The 25919-nt window shown below is 35.6% G+C and overlaps 1 protein-coding gene and 1 long non-coding RNA gene across 8 annotated transcripts in view; both read left to right on the forward strand.

The window, feature by feature from the left end:
* The first annotated feature begins 604 nt into the window (after positions 1-604).
* Positions 605-8228, forward strand: LOC111064261. Of its 3 annotated transcripts, none has more exons than XR_005571320.1 (4): positions 605-668; positions 4617-4691; positions 6243-6321; positions 7887-8228. It is a non-coding gene; the product is annotated as an uncharacterized LOC111064261 (long non-coding RNA). The 3 variants fall into 3 exon arrangements; XR_005571321.1 differs by lacking the exon at positions 605-668 and adding an exon at positions 684-1086; XR_005571319.1 differs by lacking the exon at positions 605-668 and having other exon boundaries at positions 3562-4691; positions 7887-8224.
* Positions 8229-15707: 7479 nt separating this feature from the next.
* LOC111064246 (zinc finger protein 235) overlaps positions 15708-25919 on the forward strand; it is a 35965-nt gene continuing 25753 nt past the window's right edge. Inside the window, exon 1 of one of the 5 annotated variants that reach the window (XM_022351949.2) lies at positions 15708-16097. In XM_022351949.2, coding sequence (XP_022207641.1) covers positions 16086-16097 — 12 coding nt within the window. In that variant the 5' untranslated portion in view covers positions 15708-16085. Of the gene's footprint in view, positions 16102-18821; positions 18849-25919 lie in introns of those variants that run through there. The other 4 variants (XM_022351947.2, XM_022351945.2, XM_022351946.2 and 1 more) reach the window with 4 other exon arrangements.

Below are 25919 nucleotides of genomic sequence, written 5' to 3' on the forward strand. Positions count from 1 at the left end.
TCACCTAAAAACAGCTGATCGTCACAGGCGTCAATAAAGCGCGGGAAGAGATATGCACTTTCGTATTGTATTTTATCGCAATTATTATCGTTGTGGCTATTAGAATTATTGAAGAAGGAGGGGGATCGACGGGAAGAGTGATAGCCGAGAGAGCAGTCAAGGCAGGACGATCGGAAGCTCCTGATAGTGAGAAGGAAGGGGATGGGTAAGGCAAGTCAGTGAAGGGAGATTGCTATAGCTGAGCTAAGAATTGAATTACTCACAGCTTATAAGTTGCCGAAAATCCAAGTGAACCTTATCTTCAATTTCGATAAGAGTTTGAGATTGAAGACAATACTGAAACGTTTACACTGCTCACAATCCAACCCTTTATCGTTAAAAAACACAAAATTACACACAACCGAACGGGAAATTCGCGATTCTAATCAACTCAAAACAACAAGAAGCTTTAGTACTACAGAATGCACCGTTAAATTTCTTTAAATTATGAGAAAAACCACTCGAAAATCGAAATATTTACAGAGCGTTACGAAACTCGACCAGTCACGGCAGACTGCTCTGCCAACTCCCTATATCTTTATCTTTATCTTTATCTTTATCTCCCGATATCTTTAATAATAGTTGATACAAATCATTGTAATGTAGAATAGTCCTTTCGTCAGAATAAGGTTAGTTTTGAAACAGCTATTTCTAATATTAAAATTGAATCGTATAAAAATATGCTAGCGCGCTTTATTTTGTCTTCCTCTTTCATTTAAAAAAAAATTGAGTCTATATCTTCAATAATAACTGAGATAACAGGGGGAGCACACCGGCTAGAGCTTAGCGGTTTCGAGGAAGTAGTAGCCATTGAACTGAGAGACAAGGAAGAAGATAGGAAATGGTATTGAATAGAAATAGATGGAGAAACAACAGCCACCAGGTAGCCATCCAGCTCTGTAAAGGGTCGGTTGCACAGAGTGGGTACCCACTCGGACGACATTGTATTTGAATTGTCATTGGACGTCATCACTAGGCATTCGGTCGACGTAGAACGTCATCAATTTATATAGCATAAAACGGTGTACACACGTACGTTTGCCTCGGGTGAGCATCATCAACGTTTTGCCTCGGGTGAACGTCATCAATTTATATAGCATAACCATCCGTGACGGTTTGAAGATTGATACTAGCGCTGCCTATAACATTCTTACCAGCTTTGTATCTCTACATTTTTCTACTTGTTTCTATTCTATTCTATATTGAAATTGAACTAATTGAAGCGCTCCGCCGAATAACGTTGCAAACGCCAAAAATGAAATTTCTCAGGAGACACAAAAAACTATTTTTATTCTGAAATTGAACTTAAAAACTACTTTTTCGAATTGTAAACTATATTTCTTTACTAAATTATGTTATGACTAAGTTAAAATTCTGCTTATTTGTTATTTGATTGAGATATTGCAATTTTTAATCAACTTTTTGACATAAAAACGTTGCAAACGACGGCGTTTGCAACATTGTTCTGTTATTACTTTCCTCTTGATGGCGTTTGCGACGTTGTTCTGTTTTCACCTGTCTTTTGATGGCGCTTGGAACTTGTATCATTTACATATTATATAAGCTGGCTTTACCCAGTTTATGAGTTGTGAGGTTATTTTTTATATTTCAGTATTGATTAAACCTAAGTGGATGATTGGTGAAAATGACACTTAAGACACAAAAAACTTTTCACTGATAACAACGGACTATATTACGCAACTCATTATTACACAAGATCATAAAAATAATGAGTGGTTGGCACTTTCACTCAGAAATTCAGAAATAATCAAACTGTATGTAGTCTACTTCATAGTATAGTTCAGAGCAGTTCACCTCTCAACACACACACACCGTTCATACAGTACTGCGTGGCCAGACAAAAATCGTTTATTCATTTGAAACATTAGGCTACATTACCAATAATGAGAATAAAGAAATGAATAATGAATCACAGTCAATAATGATTATTTGACACTAAAATTAAACACTATTACCATATTATCAAAAAGTTGAAAAAGTGAATCTTACAATTTAGAAAATCATGAAGTCTTATTAAAAAGTTGAAAAAGTGAATCTTACAATTTAAAAATCATGTATGTGATTATACATTTATACATACTTTATACATCACTCTTGTTCAACCTTTATGTTCTCATAAAACCGAGCATACCTCTGAGGGATATACTGACACATATCCATGAGATCCTTTTTTTTGCTGATTTAATTGGCAATGTTTCAACATACAAAGACGGAAAATCACAAACTTGTACGGGGCGCGTCTTCTGCATCCTCTTCCATTCATCTTCTTTGCCAGGAGTGCGTATTCCACTCCTGAAGAATATTGTGTGATGCTCTTCCTCTCAACGTCACGGGATCATCCTTAGTCATCTGATACCACACATGATTAGTGATACTGAATTTAGACTTCTCAAGTGAGTTCACCACAATGTCAATGTTTTTAAAGTCGTTTGTTTTCATTTCACACACAGTAAATGGATTTGGTGGTGGCTTTGCATTTGCAATGACTTCTACCCATTGATGAGGAATGTAGAAATCCCTATCACAGGGAAGAAAACTGTGCCCTGTTGTCATGAACTTCTGCTCAACCGAAGTAAAATACTCATTAAGAATTAGGTGTTGCTTACAGCAATGTGTCGCCAGTTGTTATTTTGGCCTACACATCTGTCAGACCACAACTTGAGGTTTCTAACCTGACCTGATTTCAATTTTTTAAAATTAATCTCAATATATTGAGGATACATGAAGTTATTTCTGCAGCACCTCGTTTACCAGAGGTCTCATTCCAGAAAAACATATATGCTTTGTTTTTTCCCAGGTCATGCACAGCTAAATTATAACAAGAGAGTTGTCGCTGATAAAAGACATTAGAGTGCGTAAGATTTGGGCAGAATAAAACCTGCTGAAGATCAATACACAAAACAACATTATTTTCTGAATTGAGCTTGGCATCTTCTTTGTCTTTAGCAAGAGCTCTATAGGCGGCATCAGCCCGCATATGATGTATTTTGCTTTCAGATTCAATTCGTTTACGGTCATTTTCATTTTCAGCTCCAATAAGTTGAATATGAAGTCGATCACAATAACTACATGTGTCTGATCTAGGTAGTCCAAATCTGAGATTAAACTCATTATTGAAAACATCACGGTATATGTGAATTTTTGCAGGAATGTCTGGATATTTCATACGGAAGAGCTCCCACATTTTTCTGACACTCAGGTCAGGACTCAAGCAATCCTTTGTACTCTTATTCCTTGAATAGTGATTCTCCTGACGAGGAAAAGAAGAATGTGAGCTTTTATCAAGTCCTTTGTTTCATCAGGAAGTCTTCTGTGGTTACCATGTAATCCTCTGCCATCAGTCAGGGTCAGGTTGAATTTAATTTTGTTCACAAGAACCTGAACTCTTCGTCGTGTAATCTTCAGTATGTTGCACAGTGTTTTTGGCAAATGCGAAGATTAGAATCTTTCGTTGGAAAATAATATTGTACTGTACAGTGTCTATTAGAGATGTTTTCACTCACTGCTTCGGCACTTGATTTTCAGTCCAGCAATATTTTGAAGGTTGAATTTATACTCTAAATGAATCACAGAGTACATCACAATAAATTAAAAACTCAAGAGATGCATTTATAAAAACTCAACACTGCACTTATTTGGAAAATTTGAATACTAAATCAAAAACCTACTCACTATTAGTTATTTACAGCTTAGGTTAGGATAGAAATTTGTAAGTTACTATTCTGTAAAATAACTAAATTTATGATATAATTGTACAGAAAGATAGCGGAACAGCGTTGCCGATTCTTAGTCTTGCAACTGACTTCTATAGTCGATAGTTAGCCTAATACTGGTATATCAACTGTTCATTCTTGTTTCAAATAATAAATTATATTTTATTCTCAAGAAAATATAGTTTTCAATGATTATTTCAATACGGTAATTTATAAATTTTTATGATTGAGATTAAATATTTAGTTTATTAATTACCGTATACTTCCACATTGTTGAAAAACCATCTGGCAACATTGCGGAGCTAGAATGGAATAGCGGCCGTAGTGCTATCTGCTTTTTCGAATGATAACCAAGGATAGCAACGCCATTGCTAATCAAACACTGCAATTACAACGAGAACCTCACTTTTTTAGATTTTTGTTTGTCAACTATTGTAGGCCTAGCCCACCTTCAGGAATCCTACTGTTCATATTATAGCTAATGGATTTTAGAAATTTTGCTGATAAAAATATTTCTTTGCATCATCAATGCAGGGATTTATTACTGTTCTTTATTTTCAAACTACTAAAATCAATTTTCCGATTGTGGTGGAGATAGCCTACAAAATTTTTATTCAAAATGTTTGCTGTGATACAATTCAATCAATTTTATTATTTGTCACAGGCTAAACAACAGTTAGCATTGACAATAGTCATATACATTAAAAACATGAAAATTTTAACATCCATATACAAAGTTGGACTTTAAGAAGTAATAAATAATAGGCTTATATCAGTTACATAATTATATAGTTTGTGATCACAGTTTGTGAGCTGCAAATTAAAATGTTTTTTTTTTTTCAGGTTCACCTTGTATGATGTGACTATCTTATTCAATATTTCTGGTTATGAGGAAAGCATTTGCCAATCATATCAAACGTAAGTAATATTTGAGGGTACTTTATTATGCTCTTCTTACAATTATTATCAACTGTTACTATTAACTGTGAGTTAGTTATAGTTATCAATAGTAATTAGTAACAATTACTATTAACTATTAGGCTAGGGCCACACGAGCGCACATAGTGCGTCCGTTGCAACTTACTTTTTGCGGCCGTCGCCAATGACACCACACGAGCGTTGAGTGTGGTGCGTCAACGTCAGTTGGCTTTACGCAATTGAACCAGACGAATTAATAACTTTTGCATGTCTCGACGTGCATTGTAGCATTTCTACACAGTTCAAAAATCACCATCCGTTACGACTTCCGATACTTGGTACGCACGTACCTCGTGTGTTGTCACCAATTCACTTCTATGTATTTCTACAACGGACGTCAAAAAGTAAGTTGCAATGGATGTACTTTGTGCGCTCATGTGTCCCTAGCCTTAATGGCCTATCAAGCAGCATACAAAAACTAATAAGAACGAAATGTTAATCAACTAGCTGTATAAATGTGTGCCTAGAGGCAGTGGCGGCTCCAGGGGGGGCATAGAGGCATGGCCCCTCGTGAGTTCAGAAAATTTTATATTTTCAACACTACTCTATCAAAAGAAATTAATGTTTCTAAAAAGTTCATTGATTCATACAATAATTAGTACATTATCATTTTATAATGAATATAATGAATCATTCATAATTTGAATATAATTTTTTTAATATAAAATTCAATCCATTAAATAATATTTGTGAACCTATCTGAATCGCTACCCGCAGAAAGGCACCATGTCCAGTTTTCATAATTTTACAGGAGAGACAAAACACTTGATAAAACCTAAACCGGCAGTAGGCCTAAACGATTTATTCAAAACGTCGCCATTACAATGCTATCAGTTGGACATGTTCCCTTTCTGCGGTTAGCGATTCATTTATAAAAATGTGATTACTGAGATTTTAGTTGATTCTGGAAATCCATGAGTGAGCTAAAGAACATGATTCCTACCATTTTTCAGTAAACTGCAAGAACATTAATTTTTCTCCTCGTGTTTTAACTCTATTAACTCCTTATGTTTATGAGTAACAAACTAATTTTTTTCTGGAACAAGAGGGTCATGCCCCCCCCCACACCGCACAGATTTGTTGTTTTAATTCTAATACTGGATTCTATCCTTTACAGCCTCAACTGTTTGAAATAATCCAATCTATGATAAAATAACATAGTATAAGATCTGAGAAATATTTCCAGATAGTACTTGTTTCTCTATACCAATCATAGGTTACATTCATTTGCTCAGTGTTTCACCTTGTCCATTGAGGATGATCAAGAAATCATAAGTTTTGGTTCGCCTAATTTTTCAGTTTACTGCAATTCCAGTCCAATATAACTGGCGGACCGATAAAATTATTCCTGTCCCATCCATTGAATTTCAAAGAGAGAAGGAAATCTTCTAAATTCATCTCTCCAAAAATTTAAAACTTTCAAGAGTAATAAGTTATGATTTTTCACAAGAGTATTGAATTTTCGGAAACCTGAATTAAAATGTTTTTCAGGTCTACCTTGTATGATGTGACTATCTTCTTATTGGATATTTGTGGTGTGTGAGGGGTGCATTTGCCCATCATATCAATTGTAAGTAATATTTGAGGAGACATTATTATGCTTTTCTTACTATTATTATCAACTGTCACTATTAACTATTAATCCTATTAAGCAGCATACTAAAACTAATATAATAGTCCAGGCAATCAATGCTCAAAAAAGGGTATAGAGGGGAATGTTTGCAAGACAATTTCTTACCCCGCAGTTCTGTTTAGGGTATTTAAGGAGGTAAACATATAAAAGTGAAATTTTCATTGCTGCAACAAGTGTCAACTCAGCGGTTCCACACCTTCAACAGAGGGGATAAAGATGCACACTTTTAGTATGTTCACCTACTAACTGGTCCAAATTAAGCTGCAAAGTCAAAAATTGTTTCACAGACACCCCCCTTCAAATGTGATTTTCAAACGATCAATTGTTGCAGCAATGAAAATTTCACCCCCTACATTGAAGCTGCTATAAAATGAAAGGAAAACTTGGAATAGTGAAATAATGCATTATTTCAAAGAGAATTCAATGCTCTACGAACCTTCGATAAGCATAAGTTTTTATGATGCATTGTTCGAGATTTATAAGCCCTGAGAGAGCAAAACATTGGATAAAAACCTGTTATTTCAACAATTACACACCTTCAAGAGAGAATATCTTGGTAACTGTTTGGAATATCACAAAATTCCAGCAAACAAAAAGTGTAGAGAATTTATTAAGCTTCATTTTTGAATGGTTAGTTATGTCAGTTGAACACATTGTTTTCAAGATATGAGCGTGGGAGCAAAACGCTAAAAATGCAACTTTTAAACCACCCTCATCCCCTTAGCACATAGCACATGAGTTAGGAATGGGGCCTTTTGATATGTTCTTCTCGTAACTAGTATTAACAAAGCTGCTAAGTCAAAAATTGTGTCTAAAACATTCCCTCCAAATTCCTTTGTCAATTGGTCTATTGTTGAAAAAATGGAGATTTTACAATCAACACTAATGCTGCTGCAACAGTTATAGGGAAATGCTTATAAGTGTGAAATTATACATCAAATTGAAGACAAATCAATTGGGGTAAAATTTTCGTGATTTGGAGGTTTTCCCATAGCCTCCAGTGTGTTCTCAGATACAATCAGCCGTATTGGCTGAGAATTTTTCGTAATTTTTTGTCTTTTGCAACTTTAATATAATAAGATTTGCAGCTTTAATATAATAAAATTTAGTACTCTTATATACAATGAAGTTAACTCCACCCACAAAGAGCATTCGGACAAAATGTTATTCAATTTAACAAGTATAGCATAGCAACAGATATCATCATCAGTGATTATATGATGTTTGTAGATTAAACGTAGAGCATTATTTGTCATGATATCCCTAGTATTGAAGTTTTATAGTCTACTTTCAAGTTTTGGAGAAGCCATTCTTGGCATTCACCACTGAACCGGCATCCACTTTGCATTCAATGATAATAAATGTTAGCATCTTGTATAAGTCGTGATATACTGCTCTTGGAATACAATTTTGATGCAATTAATATCACAAATGTTGATGGCTGCCAAGATAAAAGAAAGTTATATTAAATTTCTGGTACTGATATCAATTTATTTTTTCAGATCAGGTTACTGAGGACAGTGAATAAAATTGATATGGTGTTTTGTTACCATGCTATGGAGAGTAATGGTGGATGAGTGTGGGATGACACTAACAGGACAATAAGAATCGCGTTTGAGAGAACTGAAATGCATTCTAAGCTAGTATTTCATCTTAGTCAAGTATTCAAGTTTATGAAACTACTGTCTGTAAGACAGGTATTACTATGTAAGCAAATACAGTTGTAGCAAATAATATTATATCTTTGATAAATAAAATCAATTTGAATTTATTCGAATTTGTTATTGATTATTATTATCCTATTCCATTCTAGCACCTCATCTGTGAATTTATAATTTACAAAAGTAATATATTCTGATTTTTGTAAACAATACCTTGACAGAAATGAAAATACATTTGAAAGTTAAAAAAATATATTGAGAATTTGAATTTTCAAAATGTGTTCTGAGTTTTCTTAAAGAAAGTTTAAAAGTTAATTATACTCTGAATCTCTCTTTTTGTATCTCTCATATTTCTATGATGAGACAGAATTTTTTTTGTTGCAATAAGACATTTTACAATGCATGCTCAACATCAAATAATAAATGTTGAAAGTTGAGAAATACAATCAGGCCCCTGTTTCATAAAAACTTGAAAGTCCTGTAATTTAGGAACAGCTGATTTTATCAGCTATATTGAGCATGTAATTGGAATGGTGATTCTCCTGTATTACGTGACATAAGTTTTATGAAACAGGGCCCAGGTTTCACTGAGCAATAAAATAAATAAACAATTGCAATGATTTATTGAACGGGCGTTAGCGAGTTCTCATCTTTGACTTACTGAAGGCCAAAGTCGTTGTCCATCTGTTTGTATGTTCTACAATAACTTAAGAGAGAATTGATCAATCAGCTTCAAATGTTGAACACGTATTCTTTGAACCTTTTTACAGGTCAAGTTCGTTGGACAGCAGAGTTCACTAAGGCCCGCCGCAAAGTAGACCCACGCTAATCCACGAAAAGCAACCCATGGGATGTTTTGTAAACCATTGCTAGGCTTCTCTAGACATCTGTGTAATACATGCAATGAATAATCCACTTGTCAGCTGATTGATTATGAATAATTTTATAGCAATGGTTAAAAAACATTCCACAGCGTTGGTTGCTTTTCTTGGGTCTACTTTGCGGCGGGCCTAACTCCATTGTCCTTTTTCAGGATATACAAATAACATTGAAAGTGCTTAAGAAGAAAAATTTGTTTAGATTTTCTATCATTTAGTCAGCTGGAATTAATTAGATGCTTTTCATGTAATTTTTCAATTCATTTAAAAAAGCTGATGCTATTTGGCAGGTATCACACTGACTGTCCTTTATGCGCCGACACATGATTTCAGCTGAATAATACTCAACATAATTATTTCATTTATAAGTTCTATATTCACGTTAACGTCTGTCTGCCTGTCTATTGACTGTAACATACGCGTAATTGATAATACTAATTGTGATAGCAGTTGCTATGACATTGACAAATTTTCTATGACAATTGTTTTGACGTGACAACATCTTATAAATTGGTTTACCGGGTGACACTTCAAGAAACTGCGTTATGCGCTCACAATGAGAGCGTTCGTTTTGGTTCACGGTCGTCTGGGAAGAGCACAAATAGGAGCAGTGGCGAGCAACGCAGCAGCATCCCGAAGGCATTAACCTGGAGAGGGAGTGAAACGGAGCAGTCAACCTGCGCAGGCGCCGCAAGTTTCCTGCGACTGCGCCACTACTTCCCAGGCTGGCAACGTTATTTGCTATTTAAGCGGCAAATTTGATTTGTATGTTTTAGGTTATGTTATTTCAGGGAAAAACGAGCAGTGTCCTAATAATATTTGCTGAATATCTGTTTACGCTGTAATTCAGGCATAAAAAAACATTTAGCTAATCAACTAAGTAATGATAAATAATAATTTTGAAAGGTGATAAACAAGATGATGGATTCTTTAAAATTATACTACCACTCAAAGTCATTGTCACGCAACACTTTTGCCCGTATACTGACTTTACAGGCAACCAGAGTTTTTTGTTCAGTGTTAAAATTGTGAGTAGAAGCTACTATTAGTGTTTACTAACACTTGATTATTCAATGTAGGTACTCATCTATTTCATTTTTGTATAATTATTAGTATTATCTTTAATGTTGAGATCATTGAAACGTTTTGAGATATATGTGCAGGTTTCGTCATTAATTTTCTTTTTTAATTCTGTATCGAAATCATGTATCATATGACCACGTTCCTATTTGAAAAAAGAAGTTGTATTAAAAATGAAGTTGGATCCAAGATGGCGGAGTATAGTTTTGAAGCAACAGAAAGTAGTTTTTTTTTCAATTGGAATAGGATCCCCATGGAACCTAATATATCATACTACTTGTAAAAGAGATATTTAATTGTTTCCATAATAATTCTCATTAACTCAGGGTATAATTAAAAATTGCGGATTTCAGAGATCAATACAACAGGTCATGCGCGAGTTCTATAACCCAGGGGTCACTAGTTATTCTATTAAAAAACAAATCAACTGTCAGCTGGATTATATTCGATATTTTTCTATACAGGGTGATTCTTAATTATGGTAGAATAATTTAATACGTGATAGTAGAGGTAAAAATAAGAAAAAAGTTCTTATAAACATATATCCATAAACGCTTCATTAGCGAGCTATACAGAGTGAAAGATTTTGCCCGGAATTCAGTTCCTCTGGTGAAATACACCGATTTAATTCTGAGAAGAATCATGTAAGCTGTGTAAACTAAATTTGAATAAAAGTTGTATAAAATGTATTATTATGTAGTACATTACACCACAAAAATTTACTGTTTTATGAGGAGAGAGCTAATAACTCATAGGTTGTAGCTGATAGCAAATAAAATATTCGGTTTTTTATGAAAAGTTTGATTCTTATATGAATTTAACATATCTAAATGACATTTAACTTATACCAAAAAACTAAAGATGATGTTCAAAGTGACCTCTGTTGTTCTGAATGCATATGTTCAGACATCTTCTCATCTATTGTTGGACCCCTTCAAATATTCCAGGAGTCTGCTTTTATCATTTCTATTCCGTTCAAAATCCTTAATCTGAGTTTTTCAATGGTATCAATCGGAGTATTGTATACCAAGGTTTTCAAGTGTCCCCAAAGATAAAAATCCAAAGGATTTAATTCTAGTGACCTAGCTGGCCATGGTACTGGCCCACCTCGGCCTATCCATTGATTTGGAAAGCTGTGATTCAGGTGTTCACGAACAGCAACACTGAAGTGTGCTGGAGCTCCATCATGCATAAACCAAATGTTTTGGCGCAACTGAAGAGGTACATCTTCAAATAAGATGAATAGCTCCTCTCTCAAAAAGTTTAAGTACCTAGATTATGTCATTAAGCCTGGGGCTGGGAAGGAAGCTCGAACAGAAGTAGATGATCTCCTATGATTCCTGCCCAATTGTTTACTGAAAACTGATGTGGACGATTAGGATTGATGGCATGAAGATTCTCATCTGCCCAAATAATATGTTGGTTGTGGACGTTAACGATAGCTGTTCTTGTAAAGTGTGCCTTGTCGGTGAATAAAACGGTTGTTAAAAAGTTTGGGTTAACAAGTGTTTCTAAAAACCATCGGCAAATACCAGCACGGGGAATACAGTCTCGTGGCAATAGAGTATGAACTTTCTGGAGGTGGTATGGATGTAATTGTTGCTCTTTCAGTATCCTCCAAATAATAGATTGATTGACATTAAACTGCACTGACAAAAAACACAGCGCGGTTACAGTAGGCATAACTTACAGTTTGTTGTTTTGTTCAACAGTGAGCTAAAATATTTCTTGAAATAACTTTTAGCTGATAATTTCTTTTGAATATTCTCTTATTTAAAACAAAATAAATCAGCTGTTTTGGAACAGCTGTTATTCAAATCAGCTACAACCTATGAGTTATTAGTTCTCTCCTCATAAAACAGCAAATTTTTGTGGTGTAACGTGGAGCGTTTCGTGTGTCTACTTTGATTGTAGCACCGAAACCCCACTTCAGAGATAGAATCATTTGATACTTTTATTTTCCAAGAAGGATTTTGCCTCTTGTCTAATAAAAATATTCATCATTCTACTCTGGATCCTAAACTAACAAATTTACCATTTTCATTAAGTTGATAATGCGATGGCAATAAATAAAATACATTGCATCTGATTACTTTTATTGAAAACTTTTCAAGTTTACAAAATAAAGGAATGTTAAACAATAAAATAGAAACTTATTACTACCAAACCTATTCTCTGAATTATGTTTTTCTTTTTAACAAGACCTAATTTTTAAAATAATAGACAAATTTTACTGATCTTCTCAAATAGATGAGATTAATTAAAATTTCTACTCACGTGAATTTACCCAAGATTCCACTTTTAATTTTAATCACCTTAAAAATTTAAATTGATACTTTCAAAAGTTACATTAATAAACAAATTTTCTACTTTATGTTTAATTGAACAAATAAATGAAATAATAAGCTATTAATTAAAATTTTACCAATAAATGTGGAGCAACCAAATTTTTTGTTCTATCTCGTGGAAATCTCAGGTGAAAAAGGTACAGATCAAACAGGATATTTTATGAACTTCCTCTACCTAGAGCAACTAAATCTCAATGCTACTGAAATCTGAGTTATATAATTCAATGTATCAATCAAATAAAAGTTAAATTTTAAGTTATAATCTGGTTATTTAATTTGTACAATGTCAAAACTTTATAAAAAATTAAATAAACTATTGTTACAATTCAATCGAGTTCATTTATTCAACCTGATTTATTGACATTAAAAGGCGGCAAGTTTAAAATTTTGTTTTGGCGGTACAAGATCGACAAGTTTGAATTACAAAATCAATTCTCTCTCAAGTTAATTTGATAATATTTAGTGTGACATTTTTCATTATTTTTTCTAACATTACAAACGTACTACATAATAATACATTTTATTCAAATTTAGTTCACACAGCTTACATGATTCTTCTCAGAATTAAATTCTCTACAATTTTTATTGCGAAAAATTATTTGTTTACTGGTCATTAAAGAAAGTTATTAGGCATCAAACGTATAGAAGTCTGTGTTTTTCTACTTAGATTTTTTGCATATTTCAACTTCTTTCTCAAAAACTACTCACACAACAGCATCCAGACTAGTTTTATTCAATTTTCAGATATTTTCCCATACGAATCCAGCATAAGTTTTCCAAGAACTGGTCGCCAAACAATTCAGCATCGGTGTATTTCACCAGAGGAACTGAATTCCGGGCGAAATCTTTCATCCTGTATAGCTGTCTAATGAAGCGTTTATGTATATATGTTTATAGGAACTTTTTTTCTTATTTTTACCTCTACTATCACGTATTAAATTATTTTACCATAATTAAGAATCACCCTGTATAAATACGAGTAGCCCTTACAAAGAAAGCAAGTAATATTGGAGTATGGAGAAAAATCCTCCTACTCTCATAATATTATCCTGAAGAAAACACAAATTGAGTCAGCTGTATTTCGTCTATTTTTGCAAATTGGCTTTTAATGCGTAAGGGCATTAAGGACCGTTTTCCGAGCTCTGGATTTAGTCAAGTTCTATACTTTAAACAGCTGGAGTTAGAACATTTGCTTTCCAAAATGGGGCATAGTCCACGTTAAAATTAAATTTTCGAAAAACTAGAAAGCCGGTTAAGTTTTAATCGTCATTAATTCCACAAGAACCAATCAGAGAAGCCATCTTATCAAAAAGGTCTTCTCTGATTGGCTCTCGTGAAATTAATCACGGTTAAAATTTAACCGGATTTTGTGCAACCAGGCTGTAAATACAGTGTTTCACTGTAAATGCGGAACACACATCAAGAGAAATGCAAAACCGTCAACTTGAATCTTGGACCTCACTTCGCTCGGTCAATGAATAATATTTTATAGTCTCATTATTTCTTTGATCAGAAGTAGATGATGTATATAGCGATATTGGAGTATGAAGGGTTTCACTAAAACTACTATTGCCCAGGTCAGTAAAATAATTGAAAACGTGAATCTTTTGCTTTGATTGTTTTTTATTATAGATAGGCCTATGGCAACAGGAATTTATTTTGGTTGTTTCTCCATAAAAGTTTTTTATTGATACTACTAGTCTATATATCAATAATAATTTTTATTGATTTAAATACTATTTATATATCATTAAATATTATTTATTAACCCGTGTCACATTGTATTATGATGAAGTGGGGTATATTTTTTTTAAGATTGTGCAAAAACAGTACGGTAGGCCTAAAACTTTTTTCTGATTATTACTTTTGTGAGATAATGGAATAAGTAGGTAATCAATAATATTATATATAAATAAAAATACTAAAATTGAGTTTTTTAAACGAATAACTTTTTCAAAAATTAATATTTTTTGAGAAAAATTCTCTATTCAAAAATACCATGAAGAAAATATCCATGTACATTTACTGAATCAAAGCTCGTATACTGTATATGTCCAACTACATTTTCTATTTCACTTGTGGCTTCAGTTCCATTGTGCATTATGATCACTTGACTCAAGTTTGCAGGTTGAATAATGAAAGAATGAATTCTCTATCTGACATTGCAATTGGATTATAATAATGTTGTTTATCCAAGTTAATAAACGTTTGGGAAATATTTTGAAAATATATTAAGGAAATATTTTGGGACTGTGACATGATACACACCACACACCTGAAAATAAACTATTCATTTTTTGAATTTTCTAAATATTATTATTACTGTATTTTTGTTTTGTTGTTTTTATTCATTTTTATAATGAAACTTCTACTGAATGTTTCTTTCAAATTTTGATGATTGTAATTTTACACTACTTCGCATGAATTCATTAGAAGTAAAATGATGACATGCTGAACTTCTGAAAGCAAACTATTTCTTTTTTTTAATTCTTTTTATCATTATTGGATACAATTTTTGTTTTTATTATGAGAGTCTCACTACATGTTTCTTACAAATTTTGATGATTGTAATTTTACATACTGCATTGACTTATTGATTTGATAAAAAATGATGAACATCTGAAAACAAACTACTACCGTATTTCCTTCTTTGAATTTTTATATTATTGCATATAATTTTTGTTCTGTCGTTTCTATTATGAGACTTCATAAATTTGTTTCTTACAAATGTTGATGATTGTAATTTTACGCCTTGGTATTGGAATATTACTCAAGAAAATATACAGAATCTATCTGATTGTTTTTTCATACTACATTTTTACTTATTTTTGGAAGAAAAAATAAATATCTATTATTCTGATTTTAATTTTATATATCATTGACTTATTCCTGAAAATAAAATAAAAATGTATTAAGTTATGCTGAATTTATATTTTCCTGCTCATGATCTTGGTACTTGATAATTTTCTATTTTCTCACAAAACTTGTGTCACTTGATTTTCTATAGAAGTGTGGAAATTTATTCCATGAATAAACTCCTATGGATGTGTTGTCCAACGTTCAGAGAAATTATAATTGAGAGGACAAGTATAAACTATATCCATAGATTCATATCATTTCACATCTTTTCCGAAAAATAAAATTATTATGCATCTGAAACAAATTTCTAAAACTCATAATCTTATTCTCACTTTAAAATCCATGGTTATTTGCGCGCCTTTTTTGAAGAACGAAGCTTCGAACAAGGGATTCATAGAACTACATATTTTGAAAGCAAATTATTCCACCTGGAGCGCTGAGAGCTGCCTACGTCATGGATTAGCTATATGGTTTGTTTACAACGTCGACAGAGTCGTAATGTCGTAAATGGTTTGTTTACAACGTCGACCGAGCGCTCTGTCGTCCGAGTGGTTGTCTCCCGAATCGTAGTAGTTTTAATAATATATTATTTTCAAGTTTCAATTCAACATCATTCAGTTAAAAGGCCTATTGTGACTTGAGAGATTGAATGCAATGTAATAGTAATTTGTAATTTAAAATTGGTAAACTGCTTGAAACTTCAAAGTAAAATATTTATATTGTATAGATCTAATTATAATCTTTAACCTGATAATATTATAGCGATGGTTAGCTGGTTAGTAATCACCCAAGAAAATTAACTAGGTAGCCTAATCAAAAACCTGTATCATTTTGAAATTTATTACCACGTTATAAAAAAATTTACATTTGCACTGATGGATTTATTGGTAAGTAAGTAATCCTAATACGATAGGCCTATCAAAATGCTATTTAGGCTATATTTGCATTGATTGATTTATAATTCAATTTTTTCTATGGTACCAGCCGTGTTGTTCCGTACTGAATAGATTTTGTCATTAAATAACATTTGAAATTAATTTCAAAATTTCATAACACCCTGGGGGTGGGGCGTACAGTTTGGGTCTATTGTGACTTGAATGCAATGTAATAGTAATTTGTAATTTAAGATTGGTAATCAGCTTGAAAGTTTTAAAATATTGATATTGTATAGATCCATGGTGAGTGATAAAACACCTACTTGGCATGAAAACTTTATTTCCAGATCAAGGCCTGTACATGAAAATACATTAATCCTTTTTAAAAACGATATGGCCAGAACCCCCTGGGATGTAGTGCTCTAGAACCCTGGTGACTCTGGATTATTTGGGACTTTCTTCAATCATTTTTATAAAAGATTCAACCTCTTTTTTCCTGAGAAACAAAAACCATATCGCTCTCAGCAGCTGCAACAGAAGCAGGGACGAATGAGAAGTCATCAAGAATGGTATACCGTACTGATGATCTTGCTAGGCTGAATGGACTTATGCTTGCTCTGAAGGATAGGTGTGAACATGGCAACGATGATGACAGGGAGAGATACCGACGTGCCAAATCCATTTATAAAAAGCACATCGAGAAGGCTAAGAAGCTGGCAACTGCTGCAAAGATTGAAAATGCACCGAATCGCTGTAAGGTGGCATGTGATGTGATAAACTCACATCGGTCCTTGCCAAGGAGACAGCTTAATTTCGCGAGCCCTGATGCATTCAACAACTTTTTTGTTGAGTCGATTGACAGCATCGTGAATAATCTGCCCACAGTTTCTGGTGATCCAGTTGAGCTGCTAGCTGCACGAGTTCCACCAGTGAATGCTCGTCTGTGTCTCTTCCGCCTCATCACTCCGCCTGCCCTGAAGAAGATTATTCGTTCATTCAAGCCATCCCGAAGCCCTGATGTGTATGGCATGTCTGTATTCATGCTTAGAGAGGTGGTGGATGTTATTGCGGACCCCCTTGCTACAATAGTTAATGACTGTCTGAGATCTGCCATTTTTCCTGACTTCCTAAAACCAGAGCCTAAACAGCTTCAGGCCAATATCTATGACTCCAATCCTTGGAAAGGTGGTTGAAGTGGTCATAAAACCCCAAATTGAGGAGTTTTTTTGAGAGAAACAACCTTTTCTTAAGTATGCAGTTTGGTTTTCGTAGGGGGAGTTTTTCACTGTTGGTGCAGTGAATCGAGTGGTTGAGAAAATTGGATCAGTGCTTGAGGATGGTGAGTCCCTGGCACTCACATTGTGTGATTTGAGCAGAGCATTTGATTGTGTGGACCATCACATACTAATCGAGAAGCTTCGCTATTATGGGGTTATGGACTCTGCTCTTGACATCTTGGAGTCATACCTGACTGGGAGGACGCAGGTGGTGTCATTCGGTGGAGCTGTTTCAAGTCCACTCCCTGTCAGGTTTGGGGTACCTCAGGGTTCAATTCTGGGGCCAATCCAGTTCATCGTGATAATCAACAACCTGGATGACAATGGTGCAACTCTCCTGTTTGCTGATGATGCATCATTGCTGTTGTCTGGCATTGACCTTCAGCAGGTGTTGGAGAGGTCAGCGGAGCATCTGCGGTCTTCAACCTCATGGTTCCTGGTAAACCGTTTCCAGCTAAATGAGAGCAAGACACAAAACATTGTCTGCAGTTTGTCGCGTAATCTGCCTCATGATCAGGAGCCTGTGAAGCTGCTGGGCTTTTATGCTGGATTCAAAGCTCAGCTGGGCCAGCCACATCCAGCAGGTGACCAAGAGACTGTCCCGAATCTGTTTCCTTTTGCTCAAGCTGAGGGGACATGTGACGGAGGCATATCTGGTCATGGTGTATCATGCTCTTTTCTACTGCCATATCTCCTACGGTCTACTCATGTGGGGTCACTCAGCCAAGGTTGTGGACATTCTGAAGCTGCAAAAACGGGCCGCCTGGATCATTACTGGAAGCGAACATCTTGCTCATTGCAAGCCCATTTTTGCTAGGCTGGGTATTCTAACTGTAATCAGCCACTTCCTCCTTCTCTGCCTCATGTACGTGAAGAAGAATCAACAAAATTTGTTGACTCGGACTGATGTACATCACCACAACACCAGGCATCTAGAGCTGTTTGACGTTCCCAGGGTGCGCCTTCAGAGATCGCGGCTATGCTATAGGAGTTCAGCACTGTGCTACTTGAACAGGCTGCCTGCAGGGGTGAAGCAGTTGGACCTCAGCGTGTTCGAGAGAGTTGTGACCGGTTTTCTGAGAACCAGGGCTTATTACGATGTCCAGGAATATGTGAATGATGACCTGTCTAAAATATTATCAGGCTGAAGTGCCATTATGTTGAAGAGCATGGCCTTTTATGATATAAATTTATTATTTTTCGATCTGAACTTGATCACTGCCATCTTGATCATTTTAGTGTTTTTTGTTATATTTTTTTGATTCATGACATGACGCCATCGATCCTACAATTGTGGGTAATGGATGAAGAATAAGGTATAAGGTATCTAATTGTAATCTTTAACCTGATAATATTATAGCGATGGTTAGCTGGTTAGTAATCACCCAAGAAAATTAACTAGGTAGCATTATCAAAAACCTAAATCATTTTAAAATTTTATTACAACGTTATAACAAAATTCACATTTGCACTGATGGATTTATTGGTAAGTAAGTAATCCTAATACGATAGGCCTATCAATATGCTATTTATATTTGCATTGATGGATTTATAATTCAATTTATGATATGATACCAGCTGTGTTGTTCCTTACTGAATAGATTTTGTCATTATATAACATTTGAAATAAATTGCAAAATTTTATAACAGGCTTTAAGTTTTGGTTTGATTCATGCATAGTCTGTTTGCTCCAAACCATGAACTGACCTTTTCTAGCACTTGAACGAGAATGAACTGTTAATATGAATATTATTACATCAATAAACTTATTAAATTATTGTTTTGTGAAAAGCCGATTCTCCTCAAAATGTGCAAAAAGGCTGGGTCATCACTGACTTGCAGATCTTTTCAAAGGCTGGTATTAGGCCTATAGATAGGTAGGCCCTATGGGTCTTTAGTTTGACAGTTCATAGGATTTTTTGAAAATTAAAACAATCCCTCAAGTATGTCTGAGAAAACACCCTGTCTCAGACAGTCGTAAGTGCATAGTGGTGAGGGTATTGATTATAATTGTAGGCTTTGATAGAGCTATCAAAATTCCATGAATGTTAGGACTGTACTTGAGCTTTTTTAATTTTTACGGATATCAAATGTAACTTGCATTCATAAATTCTATAGTTGTGAAAAGAGACTCTGTCAACTACGTTTTTCACAAATACTGTGGATGTATCCAGTAATTCAGAGGTCTCCATCCATGACCAGCACTTGCTGGATAGATTGCGTCATAAAAAATAAAACTTAAGACTTGATCCAACACTACCTGATTGGCTGATCTAGCTTGTACAGATACAGACTATTATCAACAGTAACAAAAAATCTATTGTTGACTAATGCCTAATACCTTCTGATTCATCCATTACCCACACTTGTAGGATCGATGGCGTCAAAAAATTAAAACACGTACAAAATACATTTAACAAAAACTGTAACAATTCAGATGGCAGTGATCCAGTGTTCGTGCTCTCAGTAAAAATTCAAATTATCACCCATAAATTCATTTACACTGTAATATGCCTTGGCACACAGTAGCTTTCGGACGGTTCTCCTAAAGGCGGCCTCATCCAATTGCTTCACACTATTAGGCAGCTTGTTGTAGAATTTCAGGGTTGAAATCCTATCCAGGAAAACTGGCCTGTGATCGGTGGAGGCGTCTCCTGGTGATATCCAACAGCTGACTGCACCTGGTGTTGTAGCGGTGGATGTCACTACGGGCAGCTAAAGTATGCTGTATCTTCTTGACATACACCGAGCACAGGAGGATGTAATGGCTGAAGACAGTTAGTACACCACGGCGAGCAAAGATTGGCTTACAGTGGGTAAGATGGTCGCTGCCTGTTATAATTCTTGAAGCCCTCTTTTGTAGCCTCAGGACATCAGCAGCCCCTGCCGAATGACCCCACAGGAGCAATCCATAAAAGTGATGTGGCAATGGAAGAGAGCGTGATACATCATTAACAGATCATTAACCTCTCCGTCTCCAGGCCCCTCATCTTGAGCAGCAGGAAGCAAATGCGAGAAATTCGGCTGGTTACCTGCTGTAAATGACTGTTCCAGCTAAGTCTGCAATCCAAGTCAAAACCCAGCAGCTTTACTTGATCCTGAGGGTCACGCAGTTCTCGTGACAAGCTACAGATGATCCTTTGGGTCTTGTCCTCATTCAGCTGGAATCGATTAGCCAGGCACCAAGAAGTGGCAGATCGAAGATGCTCTGCAGACGCCTCCAAACCCCGCTCAAGCTCAGCATCCGATGACAGCAGCAATGCATCATCCGCAAACATCAGAGAAGAATCATTGTCGTCGAGGTCGTTTACCATGACAAGGAACAGTGTAGGCCCCAGCACCGATCCCTGAGGAACATCAAAAGCCACCGGAAGGGTCTGGGAGTTTGCACCACTGAGGGAGACAAGCTGAGTCCTTCCAGAAATGTATGAGCCGGAAAGGGCCGCGTCTCTTAACCTAGCTCCGCAGTGCAGGCTGGATGCTTGTCTGACTCGGACTAGGCGCTGAGACAGCAAATAATAGCAGTGTTGGTGGGAATGCGAGCGGCCGCAGTAACATCTTCCACTCAGCAATGGTCGGCATAGTTCCGCGTAGCGGACAGACGAAAGATCAATCCAGTCGGTTATTTGATCCCTCCAGCCAGTCTCAGCCAAGCAGCCGAGACAATAGAACAATGGAGTGGCGGTCTTATTCGCGTTCACCAGTAGTTTTCTTTCTCACGATTATTTTGATTTTTGTTTTACCTATAAGCAATAATAACTCCAGTCACCAGTAAAAAGTTTCCAGAAACGTGGTGTACTATCATATTAATGACTTTTCATGACGATTTTTAATTATTTAAAAACATTGTTGACATTCTGAGCCTTCAGGCTAAACTTGGGGTCGCTGAGAACGAATCTGCAATCAGAATTTCTCTATCACGAAAAATAAGTAGAATGCGATGGTCCACACAGTTGAAAGCTCAGCTCAGATCACACAGAGCCAGAGCAAGAGACTCACCATCCTCGAAGGCAGCATCAATCTGCTCAGCCACATGGTCGACTGCACCCACTGTTGATCTCCCAACTCGGAAACCAAACTGCATGTTGGAGAACAGGCCATTCTCCTCGAAAAAAGCCTCCTGCTGAGGCTTTATCACTGCCTCAATCACCTTGCCAAAGATAGGAGTTATGGAGATTGGCCTGAAGCTACGAAGGTTCTCACGATCACCATTCTTGAAGACTGGGACAGTTCTTGATATTTTCAAGAAATCAGTAAAATTTCCAGATCTCAAGCACTCATTGACAGATGCAGAGAGAGGAACTGCAATGGCATCAACGACCTCTCAAAGCATGCTCACAGACATGCCAAACACATCTGGACTTTTAGAGGGTTTGAAAGAGCGTATGATCTTCCTCATGGCAGCTGGTGTGGTGGGGCGAAAGAAGGAGAGATGCTCCTGTCCCGGCTGGATTCTTCCTTCCAACAGAACAATTGGATCAATGGCAGCATCGGGCAGGGAATCCACTATGTCCTGAACCGAACTCACAAGGAAGCCACTGAAATCATCCGGGCTTGCAAAGTCAATCTTTTTCCGTGGCATGAATTTATCACATCCCAGGCAGCTTTGCATTGGTTAGGTGCATCATCAATCCGTCGCTCAGTTGCCAACCTATTAGTCAGCTCGATCCTCCTCTTGTAGAATTGTTTAAAATTTATATATCTAGCAGAGCTGTCAGCATCACCATCCTCACATCGGTTCTTGAGGGCAAGCATGAGTCCCTTAAGTCTGGCCAGATCATCAGTATACCAGTCCCTGTGGCCATCCAGGTGTCCAGGTCTTCTCTTCATTGCCTGGGGGCGGTGAGGCCTGACAATTTCAGGAAAAAACGAATCTGTCACGAAAATATTGAAAAAATCTGCAAACAACACTTAATACCACCTAAGGAGAGGAAAATATCATTCCAGGATGTACTAGACAAGACACCTCTGAAATTTTCAAGGGCCGATTCATGCACAGGTCTCGTTCGAAAAATGTAGTCAGCATGCCAGGTAGAAGAGGTTGCGACACGTGCCTCAGCCGCTGTCGGGAGGATGCAAGCAGTCCTCAAAGCAGAGTGGTCACCCCCATGAAACTCTTATCACATTTGTGCTGCAAATTTCAGACTGAAAGCTAACTGCAACGTTGTCAAGGCAAGCTCTCCCTCTTGTAGGCTCAGTGCAGGTGATATACAGCTCATAACATTTTAATAACAGTTCGAGTTTTTGGATCATCTCTTATAAAATCAGTTTTGAAATCACCAGCAATCAGAATTTCAGATTCATAATGCTTGGTTAAAAATATCAATAGTCGTTCAAAAAGTTCACAAAAATGCACAAAATTCCCACTAAGTGAGTGATACAAATACACAATAATAACACGAAATTTAGGAACTGGAATGGCAACCACTTCAAGGTCAAGTTCACAACAAAAAGAGGTTACAACAATAACATTGAAGTCAAGGCCAATTCGAACATAGAGGGCACAGCCCCTATGAAGGGCATCTCGTCACAGATCTACAAAAAATTGAAGCAAGAACTAGTTCTGATATCTTCATATATGAATCAATTTCAGAAGAAGTCAAAAAACTACTTCTAAAAAAAACTAATTCAGTGGTTGTCATCTGGTCATATGGGACATACATATAATAATAATATATTCATCTCATATTGATCAGGATTTTAGAGTTATAAATTTAAATTCATTGAACAGTCATCTATCATTGACAGAAAGATTGTTTATTTGTTTGTTACGTGATATTGACTTTTCTCTATTTTAATAACAAACGTGTGCTCGTGCGATAGATAGAACACTAGTGTTGAGTGTGAAATTCTCAATACAGCAACAAGTGTAAACTTGTCGGTACTCCACCTTTAGCACAGGGGCTAGGAATGAGGCTTTCCAATATGTTCAGCTCTTAACTACTCTTAATGAAGCTACTGAGTCAAAAATTGTGTACGGTACCAAATATTGTGTCCAAATTACATTGTTAAATGATCTATTGTTGATGTATTTAGAATTACACACTCAACACTAAAGCTGCTATAACAATTGATGAAAAGCATAAAATGGTGAAATAAAACATCAAATTGAAGAGAATCAAATGCTCTTCATCCCAAACTTCAGTACTCATTTTTTATGCATTGTTGTTCGTTGAGTAATAAGCCCTGAAAGTTGAAAAAGTTGGAAGAAAAACTGTCTTTTCAAAGATTTTACACTTTTAAAAGTGAAATTCTCGAAAACTAAAAGAGATATCACAAATCTCTACTCAACAAAACTTTTAGGAAATTTATCTAGCTTCATTTTTGCTCAGTCAGCCATGTCGTTGAAATGCATTGTTTCCAAGATACATGCGTGTAAGCCAGATATGAAAAAACGCAACTTTTAAACCACCCTCACCTCAAAATGTTTACCTTCTAAGTAATCCAAACAAAGCTGCGAAGTCAAATATTGTGGTCCAAACATTCCCTCCAAATTCCCCTGTCAATTGATCTATTGTTGTTAAACTGAATATATTACACTCAACACTCTAACGGCTGCAAAAATCGTAGGTTGATGCGTAAAATAATGAAATAATACATGAAATTGAAGAGAATATGATGCTCTATGAGCTTATGATTAGCATAAACTTTTTCAATCAATCGTTAAAAAGTTATTAGACCAAAAAGATGAAAAATCTGAGCCGGATGGCTTTTTCTTCAAAATGTAACACCATCGAGAGCTCATACCTACTAAACTATGAGAGACAGGGCCGGATACAGGGGGGGGGGCGCCGAGTTGAAGGGGTGTCAAATTATTGTCAGCATTTCCTTATAAAAATATATAGGTTACAACAATACAAAAATAATAACTGCTTTAGGTGTTTATATCTGACATTGCTAATTCAATGTTCCAATAGCGTGATATAGCTCTGTGCACATTCTAAATTTATTTCACTCAAATATTTTGGCAAAAGCAAAAATCAACAGAACAAAATAAGAAGTATTTTTATAGCCGCAGTATACTTCCGCTGTATGAACTAGCCTACTTTGTTCCATGCTCAGCCCACTCATTAAATTTAGTTGGGCTCGATTCAGCAGAGGCATGTGTTGGAGCACATATATATTTTGGAATTGTAAATAGCCTTCACAACTACTTTCATTGGTTAACATCAAGGTGGGAAGTTTTAAAACAGCATGTTCCTCTTTCATTAAAATCAGAGATTAAAACAAGATGGTCGGCAAGAATTGAATCTGTGGAAGTTATATATTAACATATGGACAAAGTGCTCTCTGCTCTTGAAGAATTAGCCACCCATGAATTTTCATCCCCAGAAACAAGAGCTGTTGCTAAATCTCTAATTAAAACATGAAAACCTTAGAATTTGTTGTGATGACATGCTTCTGGTATTCAGTCCTTAAAAAAATTGATAGAGTGAGTAAATTTTCGCAATGAGAGGAGACAACAGTAGACAATGCTGCAAGAAACATACAAGGTCTAACTTTATTATCATCAACTAGGAAGGTGACTAGTTCAGATTCAATTTATGAGGCAAAGTTTTTATCTTGCAACATGGACATAGCAGCAGAGTACAAGAAAACAAAAGGAAAAGAAAATGGCAGAAGACGCACATGATGATGGAAGGTACAAATTTCACGGGAGAAGAGATTTTCAGAAGATCACTTTTTCAAATTTGTGACAGAATTATTACTGAGCTGACGAACAGGTATGATGCATTAAAAATGCTTGCTGACAAGTTCAGTTTTCTCTGTGGGGCTCAAATTAAAGCACTAGACGTTGAAACTTTGAAAAGGAAGGCTAAAGAATTTGCTGCAACCTATGCAAACGATTTGAACGAAAAAGAACTTCCAAATGAGTTCCTAGATTTATGCCGTAACTGTAGAAGATGAACTGTAAGATGCAACAGCAGTATCTTTGCTCAGAATATTGTGTAAGATTGGAAGAGGGTTATCGGAACATATGTGTAGCTCTAAAAACATTTGTAACACTTCCAGTTTCTGTGGCATCTGGAGAGAGAAGTTTCAGTAAATTGAAACTCATTAAGACCTATTTAAGGAATACCATGACCCAGCAAAGACTAACAAATTTAAGCATCATAAATATATTGAACATGAAACGGCTTCTTTGCTTTCTTTTGATGAAATAATAAACACATTCTCAGCAAAAAAGCCCAAAAAATTAGAATCATTTAGGAACTTAATCAAATTATCTTGTGGATCTATTTTTTTTCTTGTAACCATATATTTTCTCGATTAACTTACTCATCATTTTACTGCATAACGTTTTCGTTTTTCTAAATTTACCTGAATCATGAATATGTTTGGTGTGAAGGTGAACTCAAAACACATGAAGGTGTTTTAGGAAGCACAAGAGAAACTTATGACACAAAAAGTTATACGTATAATTTTCACTTGAGTTATTTATCAGACGATTCTTTAACAATTTTACTTCTGTACTTTTTTATTCAAGTAATTGACTAGTACTAAAGATTTTTGTGATGAGTGATTTTTGCTACTGTACTGTAATGATCAAGAACTC

The sequence above is a fragment of the Nilaparvata lugens genome, chromosome 5, assembly GCF_014356525.2.
Source record: "Nilaparvata lugens isolate BPH chromosome 5, ASM1435652v1, whole genome shotgun sequence".
Taxonomy (NCBI): domain Eukaryota; kingdom Metazoa; phylum Arthropoda; class Insecta; order Hemiptera; family Delphacidae; genus Nilaparvata; species Nilaparvata lugens.